The 23,750-nt window shown below is 41.8% G+C and overlaps 1 protein-coding gene across 3 annotated transcripts; it reads left to right on the top strand.

The window, feature by feature from the left end:
• The first annotated feature begins 961 nt into the window (after positions 1 to 961).
• coq3 (coenzyme Q3 methyltransferase) lies at positions 962 to 23,450 on the top strand. 3 transcript variants are annotated; one of them, XM_061820709.1, is made up of 7 exons: positions 1,799 to 2,250; positions 2,358 to 2,483; positions 3,302 to 3,439; positions 5,438 to 5,537; positions 14,697 to 14,963; positions 16,507 to 16,666; positions 22,889 to 23,450. In XM_061820709.1, the coding sequence occupies exons 3-7, from the start codon at positions 3,411 to 3,413 to the stop codon at positions 23,062 to 23,064; spliced, it is 732 nt and encodes a 243-aa protein (XP_061676693.1). In that variant the 5' UTR covers positions 1,799 to 2,250; positions 2,358 to 2,483; positions 3,302 to 3,410; the 3' UTR covers positions 23,065 to 23,450. The 3 variants fall into 3 exon arrangements, with proteins under 3 accessions (XP_061676692.1, XP_061676694.1, XP_061676693.1); XM_061820708.1 differs by lacking the exons at positions 1,799 to 2,250; positions 2,358 to 2,483 and adding an exon at positions 962 to 1,268; XM_061820710.1 differs by lacking the exons at positions 1,799 to 2,250; positions 2,358 to 2,483 and adding an exon at positions 1,129 to 1,264.
• The last annotated feature ends 300 nt before the right edge of the window (positions 23,451 to 23,750 follow it).

The following is a 23,750-nucleotide window of genomic DNA, read 5'->3' as shown; positions in this document are numbered from 1 at the left end:
GTGGGAGATCTAGCTTCAAGGCCCCGACTGGACTGTGTCCTTGAGTAAAACTGATACCCTGAACTGTTCCCCAGGCGCCTCAGCTGCCCAATGCACCAGTAACTAAAAACTGTGATGGGTAAAATAATGCAACAGTGACTAAAAACTTAACTGTGATGGGTAAAATACAGAGAACAAAATTAGTGTGGATGCTTGTACATGACAATAATAATAATTATTATTCTATATTCAGCTATTCCCCATGTTAGGTGGTTTCTCCGGAGAGAAGTGAGAACAGTGGTGTGGTACGTGGACATATTTTTCTCATTAGAAAAGTTGGAGGTGTAATTTAAATCAGGATTCCACCCCCACCCCATCCCCTCCAAAAAAAAAAAAAACGTGTCACACAATTTGCAAGCTACAGGTGGCATAGATTTTGATTATGTAATTTTCTGTTTGTCTCCTGAAACTTATTTTTTTAACCTTTTAAATCTCGGTGTTTTTTTTTTTTTTTTTTGTCAAACAGCAATAACGGTGAAGAGAATGGAATAATGAAACAAGATAAGTAACATCTATAAACATGAAAAGACGAGAAACGTGCTAAGGGTTCCGAGTAAAAATAAAACATGAATGGGAGCATCAAAAGATTTTGAGACCTATCTTTTTTTGGCAGCAGATATTGACATTAAATACACTAAGTTTTTCATGTATTCTTCGAAAACGGATTTTACTTGGAATGAATTTGGGAATATAAAATACGAAAAGTGAGATCAATTAGTTTCCCTTTTCGACTGACATGTCGCAAAAGTAAATTTTGCCAAGTAAGCTCAAAGAAATATCTTCGATAAATCCCCAGATACCTTTACAGTTTTGACGTGAATTCCAGATGGAGATTAATAGTCTCACTAACAACGTCGCAAAGACATGTATAGGTCAGAATTAAGAAAAGTCTTAAGAACAGCATCTACGTCATAAAATATAGTGACGTTTGTAGAAGGCGAGGATGAGGAATCTTTATCTTCATATACTGTTCCTGGCCGAACAGTTATCGCCTGTGTGCCGTCGGTCAAATTTTAGGCAAAGTATTTTGTCACTATCATGCTCGCAAACACGTTTGGCCGTACAATGTTAAGGTTGTACAGCCGCAGTGCAGATTCGTTATGTGGTGCGGTGAGTAATGTGGGTCGGAAACGTTTCATTTGGACTGTGGCGTGTAAACGGCGAACGCTCTCGGTCCGGCTGAATTCTGATGAGAGGAGACAACAGCACGCCTTCCTACCCCAAGGCAGGTACTGTGCCGGAGTCTTGTCAACTTTTAGACCATAGACCTATATTCATGCTATTTAACCGTAGCGGCGGCATGGTGGACAGCTGTGGAGCGTTGGCCCCACAGTTCTGAGAACCAGGGTTCGATATCGTCCCCGTCTGTGTAGAGTTTGCATGTTTTCCCCGTGCCTGCTTGGGTTTTCTCCGGGCACTCCGGTTCCCTCCCACATCCATACCTGTCAACTTTTCGGAACGCCAACCCGTATAAACTACCCAAAAATCCTTATAGAGAGCAAAAAACCTTATAACATACCGAAGCAAATTATGTCAAAATAACGGAGGGAAAAAACAAAGTTGTTCGATTATTTTTATTGTTGATCTCCATAATGATAATATATGAAGTTAATGTCTTATTATCAAAGTCTATTTAGTGGCATTACTGTGTTCAGAATTGTATTAATTTTAATAATTAATTTACAAGTAATTTCGTGAGAGGTGAGGAGTTCATGTATCCTTTTGACTCTGGAGAAGCCTGTTTGGTCGCCTCGTGATTACGTCAAAGCGCGTAGTGAACATTTGGAAACTGAGTCCGAAACACACCCGAATTTCTTTTAGGATTAAAACTCTAGTTGCTGGTTCAATGACAGTAAATCACACTATTTTATATGACTTAACAAGTGCGAATAAATGTATTTAATTGTTCCTGTAAGAGAGGTAACACAACTCAAGGTGTCGCTCTAACGTACCCAACCTCACAGCGGACTCCCGGTGACACTGCGGGGAGGAAAAATGTGTCGTCGGCTATTTTGAGGAAGCACTTTGGAAGAGGAGGAAGGTGAACCCTGCCGATGTATGAGCCAGAACACCAGCAAATCAAATGCTCCACTAGTGATCTCGACCGACCGCGACGAAAAACTGTTGCGAAACCACAAGAACTTTTTGGGGACAACGGAATTTGGTCTGCAGTTTCAGAATCTGTATGATTTGTGATATACGGCTATATACGTAAGATTCATCACAAAATCTGTATGAACTACGGCTAAACCGTACGAGTTGACAGGTATGCACATCACAAAAACATGTATTCATTGGAGACTATAAATTGCCCCTAGGTGTGTTTCTTGGTGCGACTGTGTCCGTCTTCATGTGCCCTGCGATTGGCTGGCAACAGATCCAGGGCGTACCCTCCCTCCTGCCCGATGACAGGCGGGATTGACTCCAGCACTCCCGTAACCCTTGTGAGGCTAAGTGGCTCAGAAAATTGTTGGATCAATGTACAACGTAACGTAAAGTTTTTCTGATTAACAGTGACAGTGACAGCCAGATCTTGCATATTCATTGAGACAAACATACACTACCTGGATGAGTGCTAATTTGCGCATTTGAAATACTGTACACAGTCCTCAGTGCCCACTGTTAGAAAATCGGGTTGTATTTGCCTTTGCATATTGTGGTATGAGGTCCTAGCCTGGCACCTCTGTCAATATTTGGAACCCAATGTGGCCCGCCAGTCAAAACGTTTGCCCACCCCTGCTCTACCCTTTTGTGTCACCATTCAATTTGCTGACTTTTTTTCCCATTATTTTCCCCTCTGTGATCGCCACTATAATTATGTTAGGTTAATGACAAGAAATTGTTCAATATTCACACAATATTCTTTACAGCTGTGTAAATTTGAATGTTACTGTTATTCCTTCAGAAAACACATTCCTGTCTCTCGGACTAGTGGTGGTTGACTGAGTGGTCTTGACTGCCACAGTATGGCAGACGCTTTAACCTATCCAAGCAGTGGCCAGACACTGGTGCTATGCTGTTTCACTTCTGTCTATGGGCGGTACCTTGCCTCTCACCCTGTCAGCCGCGATAAACTCCAGCTTGGTCGTGGCTCTAATAAGGTCAAGTTTTTAGAAAATGGACAGAAATAGTGAATTTTCTAATCTTAACACTCATGATTTGTGTAAGTGTAGTAATATTGCAAGTAAGACTTTTACCAGGTTTACTGAACGACATGGTCAGCCCTATGCATTTATATATATTTGTATTTTCCCCTGTCAAGTACTCGAGCAGTTCATCAAACCACAGTGGATCCTGATGAGCTGAAATATTTCCAATCACTGGCCATCAAGTGGTGGGATGAAAATGGCGAGTTCAGGGCCCTCCATGCCATGAATGACCTGAGAGTGCCTTTCATAAGGTATGTGCTTTTGTACAGATTATGTATTCCCGTGTGTGTGTGTGTGTGTGTGTGTGTGCGTGGGTTTGTGTGTGCCTTGTGAAGATAAGCGGCTAAGAAAAATGGATGGAGATATATCTAATTTTATATTTTGTACTGAGGCGTTACATTTGGGGTGGCCAGCCACAATTTTTCCCGTGTACTTGCAAAACAACACACCATACACACATGACGTGGCCAGAGATTTGTTTCCACAAATTCTCCATCAGCTGGAGGGTTGTTGTGTAGTTCGTTACGAGTGACAAAAATAATGGGTTCAATTTATTGTAATTTATTGTATTTGTTGCCTGCTCGCGAGGCATATCATATTAAAAATACGTGAACATGCCTTAAACAAACATCCCAAGCACCGGTAACCACTAACACGGTTTTTTCCCCATTTTGTTCTCATAATAGACACAATGTGATCGATTGTTGTTATAATGAGTGCATCTAGTCGCATTTCAATTGATGAAATAAAGCCCAGTGATTGTAAAAGATGGGACGCTGTGATATGGGAATACAATATTTCATTGCAGTAGTCTGAAAGTGCAATGGTGAAAGATCAAATTTGTTTTGTAGTCATTATGTGTTAAAAGAGCACTTTTGCTAATCATTCATTTGAGTTGTCTGTCCCACACTGCCGGGGTGAAAGATAACTTTGGCGGTCACATATTTACAGTCCTAAGTCAAAAGGTGCAACAAGGTTAAGAATAAAGTAACTTTTGAATTGAAACCAGAGTAAATAGGGTTTGCGGCACCGATCAATGCTGAATTTTGACATTAAAGCTGATCACACAATCAGTATAAAATGTTAATTATAGACTGATATCGATCAGACCGATCAGTTTAAAGTCTAGTTTTAATGTTTGGAAGTACTACCCAAGTGGGCTACTAGACATGTTTCTGTAAACACAGCCTGGCATCCTCCATTTTGGTATTTTTGAGCCAAGCGTATAAATTGAAGATGACTCGATTCCTTCACATGGACACATTTTCAGCCAGTATTTGAGTTACCCTGGCACTACGTATGTGCATTCTTTGACTGATAAGATCTGCTGTTGGGGCCACTACTTGATCCATCTGGCGCGGAGGCCATTGCTGCTGTCTTCCACCCCCACTGTGGCCCCTTTAGTGCTGTTGATGGGTGGTTATGGTGACAGTATATGACAGATCCAGTCCCAGTGTGTCTTGAGTGTGGTTGATTTCCCTGATGCATCTCTACCCTCGGGACATGTCTGAATGAGACACAGCATCATTTGTACTCTTGCTGGAGCATTGTCAACTTTTGACATTCTTATTGTGATGTGATACCGTTAATGCTGCTCTGGTACTTACTTCTATATTTATATCATGCAGATTTGGGACTACTTGTCTAGTGATAGTGTGCACAATAATGTGCTTGATAACTCCTCTAATATTTTATTGAGAATAACAAGTAAAATGACATTTAAACAGATTATTCGTAGCTTTTGCTTGGTCGCTATGTATCTGTCAACAGGTTACTTTCTTTATTTGTACCAAAGTGTGATAATGATGATGATTTAATAATAGCAATGCCTGCTCTGCACACTTTTTGGCCAAGGCTGGTCATGTAGTGTGCAAAGCATGGTTGGAGGCCAGAATAGCAATGAGATCAGCAGCAATTTTTAGCTGGAATTTTGCCAGATTTAAAACCTGTGCTTGTTGCGCACTCCAATTACTGGGGGCTTTTGGGAGCAGGAAAAATCTGACATCCTCAAAGCTTTTACAACCTTTCCTTTTTCATTACCATCACATTCTTGGAATGATTGACTCACTTTCCTTGATTGACTGAAGGAGAAATTAACATTTATTCATTTTGAATCTGGGCGAATTTCTTTTTGCATTTTCTTTACTCTGTGGAGAACTGGTTACCAAAACTACCTCACAGTTCAAAGGACTCTTTCTAACATTTATGTTTTAATTCATTTTTGTATGTTTACTTATTTTCCTGGCCAGAGATAATCTTCTGAATGTGCACAAAGCACATCATCCTGGGAAACCACTTGCCGGAGTGAGAGTACTGGATGTTGGCTGTGGAGGCGGACTGCTCACTGAGGTAATACTGTTTTTTGTAAGTGGGGATAGCTGGTGTTAAAAGGGCATGTAGACAAAAATGTTCATTCCCTTTCAACACAATCCTCTGCAATTTTTTAAATTACAAACTTTCACGCCAGATTGTCTTGTCCGCTATACCAAAGTCTGTTACACTGTAAGTGTGCTTTCAGTGGTCACTGCCAGTCCTCACGTACAACAGCAAACATTGAAACGTCTGTTTAATTCAAGGTTTCCGTTGACTTGACTGGTCTCGGTTTGGTGGAGTGGACAGTTGGTCGTTTACAATTGTTTATGTGTTTGTTAGTGTTGATGGCTCCTCATTCGGGACAGAGCCCCTGTCTCAGCTTTTATTCATGCTGAGGACTTACTAGCTGCGTTGTGTGATCTGTGAAGACAAAATCAGGTCCTGTATTTATGAGGCTCACACAGACTGTCATTTAAATGTGGATGCAGTAGCAAGCCACAAGGTCTGTCTGTGGGAATTGCAAATGGGAAAGTGTCTCTGGATTTTTCTGTCACTTTGAAGTCTTCCTATCAGAGAAGATCAGCTGAAGGAGAGAGACATTGGCCTCGGGCGAGCAAGTTCACATTGTGCTGCATTTTTAGCTTCAGTCCAATAGGTGGCACTAAAATGCCATTCCAGTTGCTCTTGATCAAACTTCTCCAACCTTTGTTGGGAAACGCATGGACATTCATTTTACATCACAAAATTCTATCGACAGACCAATAAACAAAACTGACAAAAATAGTGTAAATAGTTAAATAATGATTATCTTTTCTCAATTTACTCACAAATAGATTTTCTCATTGTGAAATGTGGGCCTTTTGAATTGAACACCAAACGATTTACAATAGATTGTCAAAAGTGTCGGTTCACCCACATTGCCTGACATTTGATCCAAAGCTCAAAATATTTTTTTCTTTGAAGAGCACTTTTGCTAATCATTCATTTGAGGTGGAATTTTCTAATTTTGAGCAGCATTTTTTTTTCATTTTAATTGTATTGTGATCCAAAACAAGAGCTGCAGCTAATAAATATTTGAGAACTCTTCTTACTGATTTTTTTTTTTTTTTTTTTCCCCAAACAATCAATGTGTGGATAAACTATTTTCGCTCAGTTAAATAAAGATGGGGAGCACGGTGGACGACTCGTTAGAGGATCTGCCTCACAGTTCTGAGGACTGGGGTTAAAATCCTGGCCCCGTGTGGAGTTTCCATGTTCACCCATGCCTGCATGGGTTTTTTCCAAGCACTCCGGTTTCCTCACATCCCAAAAACATGCATCGGAGACTCTAAATCGCCTAGGTATGAATGTGAGCGCAAATGGTTGTTAGTTTGTGTGCCCAGAGATTGGCAGGCAACAGTTTCAGGGCATACCCTACCTCCTGCCTGGAGATAGCTGAGATAGGCTCCAGCATTCCTGCAGCTCAGATAACTGATGGATGGATAAATCACGATCATGACTACAAAAGAGAAAATACAGTGAAGAAAACAAGTATTTGAACACCCTGCTATATTGCAAGTTCTCCCACTTAGAAATCATGGAGGGGTCTGAAATTTTCATCGTAGGTGCATGTCCACTGTGAGAGAGATAATCTAAAAAGAAAAACCCAGAAATCACAATGTTTGATATTTTAACGATTTGTGTGATACAGCTGGAGATAAGTATTTGAATATTTGAGAAAACCAATGTTAATATTTGATTCAGTAGCCTTTGTTTGCAATTACAAAGGTCAAACGTTTCCTGTAGTTGTTCACCAGGTTTGCACACACTGCAGGAGGGATTTTGGCCCACTCCTCCACACAGATCTTCTCTAGATCAGACAGGTTTATGGACTGTCGCTGAGAAACACAGAGTTTCAGATCTCTCCAAAGATTTTCTGTTGGTTTTAGGTCTGGAGACTAGCCCGTGGCAGAGCCTTCATATGCTTCTTACGGAGCTACTCCTTGGTTTTCCTGGCTGTGTGCTTCGTGTCATTGTCATGTTGAAAGACCCAGCCACGATTCATCTTCAGTGCTCTGACTGAGGAAAAGGGGTTGTTCCCTAAAATCTCACGATATATGGTCGCGGTCATCCTCTCCTTAAAACAGTGCAGTCAACTAAAGAAGGGCCTTGAGATGTGCTGGTTTAAGAATGGGAACTTTCCGTGCCATGCATGATTTCAAACCATGACGTCTTAGCAGGGTTCGCACGCGTCCCTAAAAGTCCCTAAAAAAACCCAAAATTTTCGAAGGTGCATTTAGGGGCTCCTGAAAGTCCTTAAAATCCGCGAAAACCGGTCAAGCCCCTAAAAAGGCCTTAAATTATAAAAAATCAAAGGGAGGACCTCTATCGCCAAAATTCTCCTGAAAAATAAATAATCTTTTATTTAAAAAATTAAATAGCGATCCGTCTGGCGTCTAAAACAGCCAGAAATTGTCAACGGAAGTCACGGTGTTGACAACGAGTCGCCATCTTGTCGTCGATATTCCATTGTTCGTTTCTGTGAGTCGGCATTTCACTTCGTCTTCGTTACGTCTTTCATCGATCCAACTTGTATCATGGGGAAGTGCATTTTTCAAGATGCTTGGGTTGAAAGTAAGGAGTTTGGAAGCTGGGTTCGTCGAGATGCAAAAGATCGGCACATGTTTTACTGCCATCTGTGCAAGCAGAGCTACCAGCTAGGAAAGATGGGCGTCAAAGCGCTGGAGTCGCACCGGAAAAAAAGGAGACACGCTGATTTGGCGAAGACTCTCTCATCTTCCATTGGTATGAATCTGTTTCTAAAATATAAAGATAGTGAAGGATCAACTTCAGGCAGTGGTACGAGCAGTGCATGCGCACCTACAGTTGTCCAGCCATTGACTTCAACCAGCCAGAAGTCAGGCTCTATCTCTACTGCCTCAAAGCCAAAAAAGACAGAATAGAGACTGACATATCAACGCTTATTGAGAAGGCTGACAGGCTGTGTGAGCAGGCAGAAGAAAAGAGGAAGCTGAGGTTTATCACCGAGGCCAATGCACTCAGAGGCAGAGCAAAGGACAAGAGAACCTCTTTGGCACCTCTGCAGCAGCAAATACAGGAAGCACTGGGTAGGCTCAAGGAGCTAGAGTAGGGGTGCTGAGACAGACATCAGTAGAAGACATTTGTGTATATAGTTGCAATTGTAGTTAGAATCAGTTTTTCTGTATACTGTTATGTGAAGACGTTGACAATGGTCATATCAATGAGAACTACCGCAAGGGGCGACAGGTGATCACTGTCACAGGTACTGAGGTACTGGAACCTTTGATGAACCAAGAACAGCCGATGGCACCATTGGGTGAGTCTTTTTTCCTTACTCTTGATTTCCCACGATGGCCCTACATTTTTCGTGTCGGCCCTAAATTTTTCGTGTCAGCCCCTAAGAATGGCCCTAAAAAGCCCTTAAATTTTTTGGGTCCGACTGAGTATGAACCCTGATAATTTCTCCTCGAATGTAAGCTTTGAATGCTTGCCCTTGTACAGGCTCCCGTTTGATCTGTATAAATTTAAAAAACGGAAGTCACGGTGTTGACAACGATGAACCCTGTCTTAGTGTATTAGCAACAGTCACCTTCCATACGGTGGTCCCAGCTCTTTTCAGGTCATTTACCAAGTCCTGTTCTAAGCATCATTGAGCCCCCACGAGGTGATATCTTGCATGGGGCTCCACTCCCATTGAGATTGACTGTCATGTTTAGCTTCTTCCATTTTCTAATGATTGTTCCAACGTTGGACCTTTTTTCAACAAGCTGCTTGGCAAATTTTCCGTAGCCCTTTCCAGCCGTGTGGAGTTTTACAATTTTGTCTCTGGTGTCCTTGGACAGGTCTTTGGTCTTGGCCATGTTACAAGTTTTGAGTCTTACTGATTGTATGGGGTGGACAAGTATCTTTATGCAGCTAACGACCTCACACAGGTGCATCGGATTCAGGATAATACATGGAGTGGAAGTGGACTTTTAAAGGGAGACTAACAGGTCTTTGGGGGTCAGAATTCTAGCTGATATTGTGATTTCGGGATTCCTCTTAAGATGGAAAAAGATGACACGCTATGGCGACCCCTAACGGGACAAGCCGAAAGGAAAAGAAGAAGAAGATTGTCTCTCTCACAGTGGACATGCACCTATGATGAAAATTTCAGACCCCTCCATGATTTCTAAGTGGGAGAACTTGCAATATAGCAGGGTGTTGAAATACTTATTTTCTTCACTGTAAGCTTACGCAACTATGACGATTTTTCCCAAGTCATCAACCACACTGAGGTTTAACCATCATTGGCACCATGTTGTATTGGGGGATAACTGCCTAGCCCGCTAACTCAGCAGCCAGCGCTAGCACTCTCTTTGAACGATGCAGCGATGAAAGTCCTCCGGATTTTCCCGGAATTCCAGATTTTTAAATTTTCATGAAAATTGCTCCGGAAAATTGAGGAAAAATAGCCTAAAATTAATCCGGATATTAGTTGACAACATTGAACGAACATGCATTTGAGTTCGTTGTTTTGCTTTCACGAGTATAGCCACGTTGAGGCACTAACACTAGTAACATTAACACACCTCCCCTCGCATTCTCTCAAGGCGTTGCTTATTTTGTGTGGTCTTGACATTAATTTACGTGTTTATTTCATCAACGTTAACTAAACGAGCGTGCTCCAAAACAACCGGTATCCACTCGGAAACAGGAGATGCAAGTTAACCGTACTGAGCTAGTTAACCGTACTGAGCATGTACGAAAGCGCATGCTTCATGTAATGCGAGCGCATTTACGTCGAAAGTCATCAACATCATGAGGCATGTCAAAGGAAATTCACTTACACCAGGGGTGCTCATTGCATCGATCGCGAGGCAGTGTGACGGCGTTAAAAAAACAAAACAAAAACAAACAACATTAGACTATCATCCACCTCATCACTTGATTCAGGTGTGGCCAATACGTTTTGCGCGTGCACATAAAGGCGCCTTTCTAGCAAGCCAGCCTCCTATTTACGGCAGTCCCGCGGTGCATTCCACCCCCTTCACAACAATACGTCAAGATTCCTGACAGGAATGTTTGTTCCAATATATCGCTATCTTGTTGCCACTAATGTCGATTATGTTGAAGTAAACTTTCAGCATCTACATTGCGAGTATAGATCGTTCGTGTTTTTCCTTGACAGGCCAGTGCATTTAACTTTTCTTCAGATAAAGTTTGTCAGATCAAGAATTTTTATTGATGAAAAATTTTAAATACCGTTTTATATCATGTTCTACTAATATCAGTTGAAATTGGAAATGATCATTTCTGCATTTGAAGTTTTAGTTTTCCATTTTAGTTATGTATTTATTTTATTTTTATTTTACAATTATGTTATATTAATCTACTAAGTTATTTTAAGGCCATCCCTAATCACACCCGCAACTTTATCTGCGAGCATGACTGACCACACCTGTACATTTTTCAAATTTGTGTGTGTGTGTGTGTGTGTGTATATATATATATATAATGTGTGTGTGTGTGTGTGTGTGTGTGTGTATATATATATATTAAAGGCATTTGATTATACTATTAGTATTATTAGCTCTATATCTAAGATAGTGAGCAATGTGGTCAAGTGTATCAGTACAACGCGACGTAACAAGTTTGAGACTTAAACGTTAGTAGTAATTACTACAGATCAACTTCTTTAACATGTTCTGCTGTATGGTGTAGAAATTCTCGGATATATTTTTGTGTATATTCTATATCTATACTATAATATGTATAATGTGGGGAAAAGGACAATTTTAGATGTCTTTTAACTGAATAGTCCACTTAATTCATTTGCCTTGAGATAAGATGGCATATTTTAATGAAGATGTGATTTTGTGCCATCCAGTGATCGAGGGATGGGGGGCATAAAAATCTGGGCTTGGCCCTTGGGGAACTTCAGCCGAATTTATTTTTGGTCAGGACTTGGAAATTTTACTTTCAATTTTTGTATGAATTTTGTTAACAGATATCGCCAGAATGCACCACAGCCATCCATTTTTTCAAAAACTTCCCATGGGGGCATTCCGGGGGAAGTGCTCACATTTGTATTTTCAGGAATTTTCACGAAAGTCCACTTTCATCTCACAATGGGTAGTGGAGATTCTTAACGTATCTCCACACAGCCTGGCTTTCTCCCATTATACATACAATATGAGGTACGGGCTAAAGATATACTCAGGACTGATCACAACATTGAAATATATACGCAAAAGCGTTCAACGCAATTTAAAAAAAAATTGGGGTTGCACAGTTGGTGTAATCTTATCAAGTTGTCCGTCTCATCCAACCAGCGATGAGTCTTATCTCCCCGCCACCAGTAACTTCTACTTCCTGTATGTTTGTCCAATCAGTGATAAGCCATATTACCCTCTCCTGATCCCCCACCAGTACCACCCTTTTCTGGTAGCCTTATTTTCGTTGATTATTATGATATAATTATAATTATTTTTTGGCACAATTAGTTATTTGTGACTTTTATTTGATTAGCTGTTTAGTTATTTGTTGTTGTGATTAGCTAATTACTTTTTTCTTTTTTATTTACACCTATGTTTAGTCACTCACCATTGTGATTACCGTTTTTTCCGCACTATAAGGTGCACCTAAGAGTTTTAAATTTTCTCAAAAGCCGACAGTGCGCCTTAATTATGGAGCAATATTGAGCCACAACAGATCTGCCAACTACAGTAAGCTGCCGCCGACTCCATTTTCTCCTGTGGAAGTAGCGCACAGTGCATACTGGGATATATGACGGCGCGAAGCGTGCCATTTCATTTCCATCTGTGCGTTTGTGTAAAGACCCCAAATTGGATCCTATTGAGTGACACGCTTATGACACAGAGTTTAAACTCAAGGCGATCAGTCACACAGTAGAACACGGGAATAGAACAGCAGCGAGAGAATTTAACATTAGCAAATCAATTTTGCAGAAGTGGAAGAAGCAACAAGATGATGTGCGCCAAGAGGACTAAACGGAGTTTCCCAGGGAACAAAGCAAGATGGGTACCTCAGCCTCTACTGTAGTGTCTATTCTATATATTTATAATGCGGTGCGCCTTATCTTCTTCTTCTTTCCCTTTGGGCTTGTCCCATTCGAGGTCGCCACACTGTGTCATCTTAGATGAATGCATATTTGTTTGGCACAGTTTTTATGCCGGATGCCCCTCCTGACGCAACCCCTCATCATTTAGCTAGGGAGAGAAGCTTAAAGCCCAAGTGTCATGCCCATAAACATTCTAAAATAGATACTGTAATGAAAAATACATACAACATTATTCACTTCAATGTCTATATGAAAAAATAAATATGAGCGGAGAGCGGGTCATCCACACACAGAGTTGCGGAAGTCTCATTCAACATTTAAGTGGTAGCCATATTGGCTGCATCTTCTGTCCGTGAAGTCATACTGGGACATTCGCCATTGAAAACACGCTCTGCCACCAACTATGGGAGACGAACACGCCCCTTCTGACGCCAAAGCTCTTTTTAAAGAAGAAAACATCTCACAACTGAGTGAAGTGACCGGGGCAATATTACCCTATCGTTTCGAGCCATATTTAGATATGATGATATCCGATCCACCTCCACGGCGGTAATAAAAACAATGCCACCCGCGAGCGACAAGAATGCCGCGGCCAAACCGCCTCCCCATCCGATCCACCTTCGTGGTGGAGATGAGCCACCGCGGCCCGGCGCTGTGACAAGGCACCCTGGCAGCGTCGCTTCCGCCAATCACGGCTTCGGCCGAAGTGGGACATCGACACATTTAGCACCCCTGACTTACGGATTACACCCCCTGCCCCATTATTTTTTTAGTAGCTGTATACACACCCACAAAGGTCTCGTCCTTTGTACCTGTGCAATCCATTTTTCACGACGAACTGGGTCTTTTGGAAAAGTATGAGCTCCCCGGCTAGCGAGCTCCAGGCCTCGGCCGCTCACAGCTGTGTATTGAAGTATTCCTCTGTCTTCCCGATCAACCGAGTGGCCGAGCCACTCAGGGCTGTGTATGGAAGTACTCTTCCCGATCAACAGATACTGCTATTTCTTAACCAGATGAGGATAAATCCGAGAAATCAGGGCTGGGCATAATTGGTGTCCCACGTCATCGAGCCTTTGTTGCGGCACGCAACACGTCACATCCGCGCAAACCAGTGGATTTCCCCTTTAAGTAGTGCAGAAAATATGGTAGTTATTTGCAGTTCTTTCTTTTTAAATTTCATTGTTTCCTTATTTGGTGTTTTGTTTTGCACTTCAAAGCCAGCATACCTTTCACTTCATAACATTGATCAGATTATATATATATATATATATCCACAGTGCTTAAATTAACATTGTTTATGAAAGATAAGGCTTTCATATGATTAAAAAAAACAATTAACAGCCTTTGTGCATCTTCACTTAAGGTGCTAAGATTGGGCATTTATGAGGTTTGACGAACTGACAAGGAACAAGATAAATGTTCTTTGTACCACTGGAAGTTTTGGTGTTCAATTTGTTCAAACTAAAATGAAGAAACTTGAGAGAGACTATCAGACTATCTCAAAACACTTCTGTGTATGTAAGCCATTTGTACTCTTTTTGCTCTTTGGCCACAAGTCCAGTCTTTATCTACTTGACTCAAGGTTTTAGAACTTCAGATCATCAGATCGTAGTATACGAAACTGGGCAAATGTTAGACTGAATAGATACCTTTCACGTGACGTCATGAGTCACATGACTTTTGTCTACCACGCCCACTGGACAGCAAAACTACAATACAACTCATGTGTTTTTGTGATCTTTTTATGAATTTTGGCTTGCTTATAAGCGTTTTATGGCCTTATCATCATGGTATTTCACTGTGTGGCTTATGGTTGTAAGAACGGACAGAAAAAGGGGTCTGACACTTCAGGCATTGTTTATCATTTGCTGGGCATTCAGCTAATCACTGTGGTATCCTCCACACTTGTTACATATTTTTACAGAGGTCTTTGGGCTGTCAATATGCCTACTAGTACCCGCAGTGAAACTTTGCTTTACTATATACTTTTTACTATATATATTACTATACTACTACTATTTATTACTATTATTACAGTGGATTATTATATATTACTATATAATACGTCTCCCTCTCCTTTGTCACCTCCTACTGCTTCCACTCCACCCCAGCCCCTCGGTCGCATCGGAGCCAAGGTGCTAGGTATAGACCCAGTGGAAGAAAGCATTGGCACGGCACAGCGGCATTTGTCATGTGACCCCGATCTTAGCGAGCGGGTCAGCTACCGCGCATGCACTCTGGAGGAGCTATCGGCAGATATGGCGGAAAGAGAAGCGGGCCAGGGTGATGTGCTGTTCGATGCCATCATAGCGTCTGAGGTGGTAGAACATCTGGCTGACTTGGAGACATTTGCCTTGTGCTGCGACCACGTACTGAAGGTGTGTGCTTGCTTCCAGCTCCTCCCTCAAATCCACGTGTGCATGTTCATCTCAGAAAAATTTGGTGACATTGGCTAGGTAGCCTCAAGAGGAATACATTATCTGTTCTCAATCAAGAATAAATCCCACACAGTGATGGACCCACTCAGATTTTTTTTCAATAGAAATACCAATATTTAAATAAATGATCCCTGGTGTTACACAAACTCGCATTCATTAACTAAGATTGGAAAAAAAAAAAGTCAGGACTGCGTCGTCTCCCCCGTACACGGAAGCACATTGCTGCCACACGTTAACCTAAATAAACCTCTCTGTGACTGACAATTTATTATTTTTTTTCAATACACATTGTTCTCAAACGAGTCAACTTGGCATTCAAAATAATTGTGGATAATTTGAGATGGAGAAGAATAATTCCTACCTGAAATTAAATGATCGCTACACAGGCGTGTGTATTTGGTTGAGCACCATCCATCACGTTTGATTGTCAAAATCCATCGATCTTTTCTCGTCTTTTCAGATGGTTTTCTATAGATCTATTTATTGATCTATTTGAAGCACTGTCTTGTCCTATCTGACAACCAACAGCACAATAAAATCTGCCTCGCTTCAACGACTTCCTCACTGCCAAGCAGCTAGGTTTGACCTACTGACATATGGCGGCATGCCAACTGCGACGTCACATGCACAAGCTCTATAAACAAGTAGGACAACTGTAGTATACTAATATAGCATTAGAGTGCTGTGAATTCTCATTTTTTGGGATCGTTTAACGACTTTAAGATCATGAATAAAATGTTGCTGTCAGACAAAAAAAGCCAAGTAATGCAGTTTTTAACCTGCAATTTTATTTAAGGGGGAAAGAAGCTGTTCAAAGATACCTAACCCTATGAAAAAGCAATGCATTTTTCTTTGTTAATAACATTTGTCCTCTTACTAACTGCCAAAGTTGTCCTACAAGTGAAGACAAAGCACACTAACGCGTATATTAAATACGTTCTCAAACAGCTTTTATAGAAATCCGTAGAAAATTTATGATATCAAGTTAATAATTTAAAGACGTTGAGCACTTATTCAACATCAAGGATATCAAAGCTGTTTTTTATAATTTTTTACGAGATCCATCTTAAAGTCGTAGTAGTAGGTAAATAGTGGCACTAGCAGTGAAAAAAAATATTAATAGTAAGTGATAATCCTTCTCCAAGTACACCCCTGCTATTGTATGAGTGTATTAAATTATCTTCCGCATTAGAACAAAGAGGATATTAAGATAGATTTTGGGGTTACCGTATAAAACCTCAAACAGCTCCTCATCATACTCCTTATTGAAACAGTTCAGTGGAGCCTTTTATTTAGAATTTTAGACTCTCTTTAGAGAATTGGCAGTGTGAACTGTTTTGGATTATAAAATGACTTGAATTCTTGTGCAATTATTTACCTCTGCACTTCTCACTTTTGAAGCAGTAGCAACATCAAGACTGAGACAAATATTATAAATATTGATGGTGTTGTTGCATAAACTGTCCATGTTATCCTTGTGCAGCCCGGCGGCTCACTCTTCATCACCACCATTAATAAAACCAACCTGTCATATGCATTGGCTATTGTGGTGGCTGAGCAGCTGCTACGCATCGTTCCCAGGGGGACGCACGACTGGGAAAAGTTCATCAGCCCAATAGAACTGGAGCGCCGTCTGGAATCCAGTAAGTAAAAAAACAAACAAACAAAAAAAAAGAACATCAGAAATGCATATGCGTAGCACCGATATATCTTTGAATAATGTGATGAAAAACTTTTTCTCCCCCCCTGATTTCTGTTTGTTTTTTTTTTTTTTAAATTCTGTCTTCATATTTAGCACTTAAATGCTAAATGAAAACCACAGAGACAACCCAAATACAACATGCAGTGTTCCTACACAAGTATGGAAAGTTGTGGAAAGTTATGGCATTTGATTTCACACATTTCCAGGTCATGTAATATGTGGAAAATAGAAACTATTTTATGGAAGGATATTCATGTTTCCAGGACGACAGCAGGTATCTCATTTTGTGTCTTTTGGCTGAGATACACGAAAAGGAGCAGGGATGCATCAAGTATGATCAATCTCTGTCCACCGACACACAGCATTGCTTACCTATTCATACAGTACTTTGGGAAAATATCCGTCCCCCTTGAAGTTTTTAACCTTTGGCCGCATTTCAGGCTTCAAACATAAAGATATAAAATTTTCATTTTTTTCTTTGTCAAGAATCAACAACAAGTGGGACACATTCATGAAGTGGAATGAAATTTAATGCATACTTTATATATTTTTAACAAATAAAAAACTGAAAAGTGGGGAGTGCAATATTATTCGGCCCCTTTACTTTCAGTGCAGCAAACTCACTCTAGAAGTTCAGTGAGGATCTCTGAATGATCCAATGTTGACTGATGATGATATAGAACCTGTGTGTAATCAAGTGTCCGTATAAATGCACCTGGTCTGCGATAGTCTCGGGATTCTGTTTAAAGTGCAGAGAGCATCATGAAGAGCAAGAACACACCAGGCAGGTCTAAGATACTGTTGTGGAGAAATTTAAAGCCAGATTTGGATTCAAAAAGATTTCCCAAGCTTTAAACATCTCAAGGAGCACTGTGCAAGCAATCATATTGAAATAGGAGTATCAGACGACTGCAAATCTACCAAGACCCAACAGTCCCTCTAAACTTTCATCTCGAACAAGGAGAAGACTGATCAGAGATTCAGCCAAGAGGCCCATGATCACTCTGGATGAACTGCAGAGATCTACAGCTGAGGTGGGAGAGTCTGTCCATAGGACAACACTCAGTCGTACACTGCACAAATCCTTTATGGAAGAGTGGCAAGAAGAAAGCCATTTCTCAAAGATATCCAGTCTCTCTTAGAGTTTGCCACAAGCCCCCTGGGAGACACACCAAACATGTGGAAGAAGGTGCTCTGGTCAGATGAAATCAAAATGTAACTTTTTGGCCACAATGCAAACTGATATGTTTGGCATAAAAGCAACACAGCTCATCACCCTGAACACACCTGTCACAACCCATTGGTACAGAGGAGGACCCAAATGCAGGACTCCGGAGACACAGAGGCAGTTTGGGAAAAGTGTTTATTTGTTCCAAGGTCAGGGATCAGGCAGACAGTCGAATAGAGCAGGTATGCAGGCAAGCAGGGGTCGGTACACGGGAGATCGATCAGAGATAGCAGGAGTGTCAAAGACGTCAAGCTTACGGGGTCAGTTGGAGGACAGGCAGAGGTCGGTACACCAGGGTTCACGATCAAGAATACCGGAGTGCAGGAATGAAGCACTAAAGGCGATGATCTGGCAAAGCCAGACCGTCCACTGGGTTCTACACCTCGTGATTTGGCGACCCCTCCTCCCTCTGGGCTGGAAGCTTCGCCACCAGCTGCGGGTCTGCTGGTTTGACCGTTGCCGGTGAGGAGTGGATGGACGAGGACGGTGTCTTTGTCGCCACGTGGTGGGAGGTACAAGGGGGCACCCTGCTTGGGCGTTTCCTCTGGCCGCCACGCGGAGGACCCAGGTAAATGGCCAAGCGGGTTCCCCAAAAAGGGTTGGAGGACAAGGACTTAGACCTACCGGGCAAAGACACTCGGGAGCTGGAAACACGGGGAGGTGAAGCAAACTGACTGGGACTAAAGATCGGGAGAGAAATTTCATAGTCAAAATCTGAATCGTAGTCAGGCAGTCGGTCATATAAATCAAGGTCTTCTTCATAGTCCGAAAAATCGGAGTCCAAAAGAATATTAGGTGCTGAGCGGGTCGGGGTCGGGACATATTCATGGCACGCAGGCGGTGCGTGTGACACGGAAGAAGGGGGACAACATCATGGAGCCTACCCGGATAGGAAAGCTTGATCCTTCGGCAGTCGGTTTACCTCGTGTCGGTCCCAGCGACACTGGGTCTTTCCTGCTAGGTCCTGTGTTGGCCAGATCGTTCTGTCACAACCCATCGGTACGAAGGAGGACCCAAATGCAGGACTCCAGAGACGCAGAGGCAGTTTGGGAAAAGTGTTCATTTGTTCCAAGGTCGGGGATCAGGCCGATAGTAGAAGAGAGCAGGTCTGCGGGAAAGCAGGGGTCGGAACACGGGAAATCGATCAGAGATAGCAGGAGTGACAAAGACGTCAAGCTTGCGGGGTGAATTGGAGGACAGGCGGAGATCAGTACACCAGGGTTCACGATCAAGAATTCCGGAGTGCAGGAACGAAGCACTAAAGGCGATGATCTGGCAAAGCCAGACCGTCCACTGGGTTCTATATATACACCAGGGTAATCACTGCCGATGAGGCGCAGGTGTGTGCCACCTAATCAGAGCAGCTGTGCGGGGAACCGCACAGCCAGGGCTGGACCGGCAGGACCATGACAACACCATCCCCACTGTCAAACATGGTGGTGGCAGCCGCATGGTTTGGGCCCGCTTTTCTTCAGCAGGTACAGGGAACATGGTTCAAACTCATGGAAAGATGAATGGAGCCAAATACAGGACCATTCTGGAAGAAAACTTGTTGGACTGGGACGGAGATTTATCTTCCAACAGGACACTGATCCAAAACAACGCCAAATCTACAATGGAATGGTTCATAAATAAACATATCCTGGTGTTAGAATGGGCAAGTCAAAGTCCAGACCTGAATCCAATCGAGAATATATAGGCAGAGCTGAAGACTGCTGTTCACAAACACTCCATCCAACCTCACTGAGGTCAAGCTGTTTTGCAAGGAAGAATGTGCAAGAATTTCAGTCTCTCGATATTCAAAACTGATAGAGACATACGACAAGCGACTTACAGCAGTAATTGCAGCAAAAGGTGGTGCCACAAAGTAATAATGCACGGGGGCAGAATAATATTGCATGCCCGACTTTTCAGGTTTTTATTTGTAAAAAAAAAAAAAAAAAAAAAAAGATAAAACATCCAATAAATTTCGTTCTGCTTCACGATTGTGTCCCACTTGTTGTTGATTCTTGACAAAATGTTTTTATTTTATATCTGTATGTTTGAAGCCTGAAATGTGGTGAAAGGTTGAAGAGTTCAAGCAGGCCGAATACTTTCACAAGGCACTGTATATCTGTGTTGCTAAAGTGCTTCGGTGAGTCATTATCCACTAGCCAGAGGCAGAGTAAGGGTGCCATATTGTTCAATAAGTACAATTGACACGAGGCTTTATTCCTGATTCAATGCATTTTCATTGATGTGGTAACATCCGGCACTCCGCTCACGATGCAGTCAGCCGCTCGATTATAGTAATTATAGTCTCACGTCATAGCCAAAAATGAATGTTTATGATTCCTTACATACGGGACATTTCCATTTTAAGCAGCACATTTTAAAGGTTGTGATGAACCATACCGACCATTGACCATTCGCACGTGGGTACAACCACACTCCTCAGCCAATCAAATCTGTATCTCAGACAATAATCACCGATTACGTACAACTCAGACAGAAACTGAGAGAAATGTAGCAGTCATCGAGAACGAGACTCAACGTATAAGTTGAGTTAAAGATAGAGAAAGATCAAAAAATGTGCTTAAAGAGGAGGATGCTATTCATGTGGCACAGCTTGAAGCAGGCGTCAGGTGCAGGTGGAGATGGGCCTGGCGCAAGTTGTAGGCCTAATCAAGAAAGCAAAGGAATGAGGCACATTTTGTTTTAATCTTAAACATGTACATCAACATGTGCTTGAGTGGTGTAATGTTTTTCCTGTGTGAAGTAAATTTGTTTATTTTGGCTTATTATTCTCTTCAGAGTCTCCCAGACTGCTTAATTGTTTCATTTATGTAAAAAGAAAAATTCTCTTCTGGGGCCTAGGAATCCTCCCTTGCCCCCTTGCTTCTGGGTCACCTTTTTCATTTTCAATTTCCACCAGTTGGGAACAGCCCAAATACTCCATGCGTACAAAGAAAGTAGAAAAATTAAGATCTGAAAGCGTTTCTAAAAATGTCAAATGACAGGAAAATGTATTCAATCCATGAAGAAAGTGAGACACAAAAAGCCATGGCAAGCCAAGATGGAGATAAAATTTATCAATAATCAAACAGCAATCCAGCCCCTTGTCCGTGCAAATCAATCTGGTTCAGTCCTAATTGATGGCCTACAAAAACGTCTCAATGCCATGGTGTGAGAGAAGACATATCTCATGATGCGTGAGAGGAAAGAGCTATCTCAAGATTATCACGAAGTAATTCTTGTTAAAACATAACAATGGCATTGCTTGCAGGTGCATATTTAAGCTTCTGAATTTTCCAGAGAGCAAGGGTGGGGCCATAATTCGTAAGGTGAAAGCCAATCATGTCACCATAGATTTGCCTGGATTGGATGCTCCTCGTAAGATTTCTGACAGAAAAGTGCAAAGAATAATGTGGAGAGTTGTCTAAGAGCCAAGGACCATCTGCCGAGAGCTACAATTAGTTCGGAAATAGCAGAAACTGAGTGATGCATTCTGCCTCCATGGGCTGTATGCACGTTCACCATGCAAGACAACATTGCTGGAAAACAAAATATGTCAAAGCTCCTTCAAAGTTTGCTGAACAACATTTGGACAAGCCAGTTAAGTACTGGGAGAATATAGTCTGGTCCAGTGGGAGCCAAATTGAACTGTTTGTATCCATATTGCACACCATGTTTAGAGGAGAAATGTCAGCAGATGATTAATTGGTTAAATTCACATTATTGAAGGAAGGTTGAGTGAGCAAATCTACAGACACATTTTTTTCTGCTACCATCAATGAAGATGATAAAAATGAAGGTGACGTTTCAACAGGATAATGATCCAAATCATATTGCCATGAAAAATCCATTTGTTCCAACCAGGGAAGAAAATGGTAGAAAAGCCCAGCCAATCACCTGACTTGAATCCAATCAAAAATATAAAGAAAGAACTGAAACGAAAAACCACAGAACCTTCAAGATTTGAAGATTGCCCGTGTGGTGTAATGGGCCAAAATCACACTAGAACAATGCTTGGGACTGTTTTCTCCATACAGAGGGTGTCTTGAACCTGTCATTACAGGAAAAGGCTTTTTGTACAAAGTAGTAAATAAATACCAGTTGGCGTGTTCAATAACTTTTCCCTGTGATTAAACATTATTGCACACATCTTAATTTCGCAGCTATTTGGTTCTACTTTTTTTGTATGTGTGGGTTGCTTGGATCGTTCCCAACTTCTGGGATGAAAATGTGCACATCCAAATCTGAGACCGTGGTCCTCAGTCAGGAGAAGTTAAAGTAATCACTCCAGGGAGATCCTGCCCCAAGTGTAGGAGTTCAAATATCTTGGAGTCTTTTTCTCCAGTAAGGGAAGAATAGAAATGGAGATCAACAGGTTGATTATTGTAGCTTCTGCATTGATGCTCAGTCATTCGTGCATTCAGGGTAGACCCGGTGCTTCTCCGTATTGACAAGAGCCAGTTGACATGGCTGGGGCATCTGATTGGGAGACCTCCCCAACGCCTCCTTGGTGAGGTGTTATGGTCACGTCCCACTGGGAGGATACCCCCGGGCATTACCCAGGGAACGATGGAGAGACCGTCTCTCAGCTGGCCTGGAACGCCTAGAGATGCCCTCGGAAAAGCAGGGGAAGTGGCCGCTCAAGCTTTTGACCTCGCGAGCCGACCTCGGATAAAATTAATTAATCAAAAAACATTTTATCTTATGTAGTTTTCTCGCTGATTGGCTTTTGTGAGCCACCCTGATGTCTTGTCTTATGTCATGATTGAGTCATGCAAGATGTCAATTTGAACTCAATAAATTCTCAAATATTTACTTTGATTTGAATGTACAACCTCACGGGTGCACTACTCTTTCCGAAGTTAGGCTGTGCATATTTATAGTGTGTTGCTCTCTTCTCTTTTCCTACTTGGTCCCACATCTTGCTTCATTTTTCATCAGATGGTTTCTCAGTGAAGTCGGTCCAAGGTCTGATGTACAACCCAGCGTCAGGAGCCTGGACCTGGATCAACAGCGACGCCATCAATTATGCCCTGCATGCTGTCAAACTGGCTGAGGAGCCCCAGTCTGACCCCCAAATGGGAAAACCAGACCACTCGGCAGCGTCACATACCTGAGCCACAGAACATGATGTACAGTACAGTTCAGACATTGGTCGAGAAACTTGAGCCAATTGCTGATTTGCACATTTGAACGTAAGCAGCAGACTTTTATTGAAATGAATCTGTCAGGAGCAGCGCTCCAGCTCCACATTGTATCTATATGAATGCTCATGGCTCATATTAAATAATTGCAGTTTGACTCACCGAATTAGAGCGACACGAATAAAGCATCGTATTTTATTTGTGCCCCAAATGCTAACAATAACCAATTCTGTGTGAGTTTGGCACCACAAGGCTATTTTTAGCCTGAAAGGAGCAAGTGGGGGCAGTCACATGCTCTGAGAGTAGAAAGCTCTTCACGTGTTTGTATTACGCAACTGGAATAAAGGCAATGGCATAGAATAAGTCTCATGTCTCGAAAATTATGCTGTAAGGCTGAGTGTGTTTTCAGTCACACTAAATATCTTTGGTTGGAGTCCAACATGATAAGGGTGGGGAAATGATTTAATCTCTACTGACGTTTTATAAGATCATTCACAAAGAAACCAACCGTGTCTTCTATTTCTGTGCTTGTTTATTGATTATGATAGTTCAAAGAATGTAAGTCAATAATGTAGGGGAAATAAAATGGGAATGATTTCCAAATTCAGTTCAGGCTGGGGATGGCATAACAATTACCCAAAACAGTCAGGGCAACAGAG

Source organism: Syngnathoides biaculeatus, chromosome 5 (assembly GCF_019802595.1).
Source record: "Syngnathoides biaculeatus isolate LvHL_M chromosome 5, ASM1980259v1, whole genome shotgun sequence".
In the NCBI taxonomy this organism is placed as follows: domain Eukaryota; kingdom Metazoa; phylum Chordata; class Actinopteri; order Syngnathiformes; family Syngnathidae; genus Syngnathoides; species Syngnathoides biaculeatus.
Note: the sequence above shows the minus strand (reverse complement) of the source record. Positions and strands in the feature narration are given on the sequence as shown.

Bases quoted from the DNA above. Each gene is read 5' to 3' on its own strand.
- coq3 (XM_061820708.1), top strand. From the start codon at position 1,078: ATGCTCGCAAACACGTTTGGCCGTACAATGTTAAGGTTGTACAGCCGC. The intron at 1,269-3,301 runs GTACTGTGCCGG...TCCCCTGTCAAG, and splicing joins GCCTTCCTACCCCAAGGCAG to TACTCGAGCAGTTCATCAAA. The intron at 5,538-14,696 runs GTAATACTGTTT...ACTCCACCCCAG, and splicing joins GAGGCGGACTGCTCACTGAG to CCCCTCGGTCGCATCGGAGC.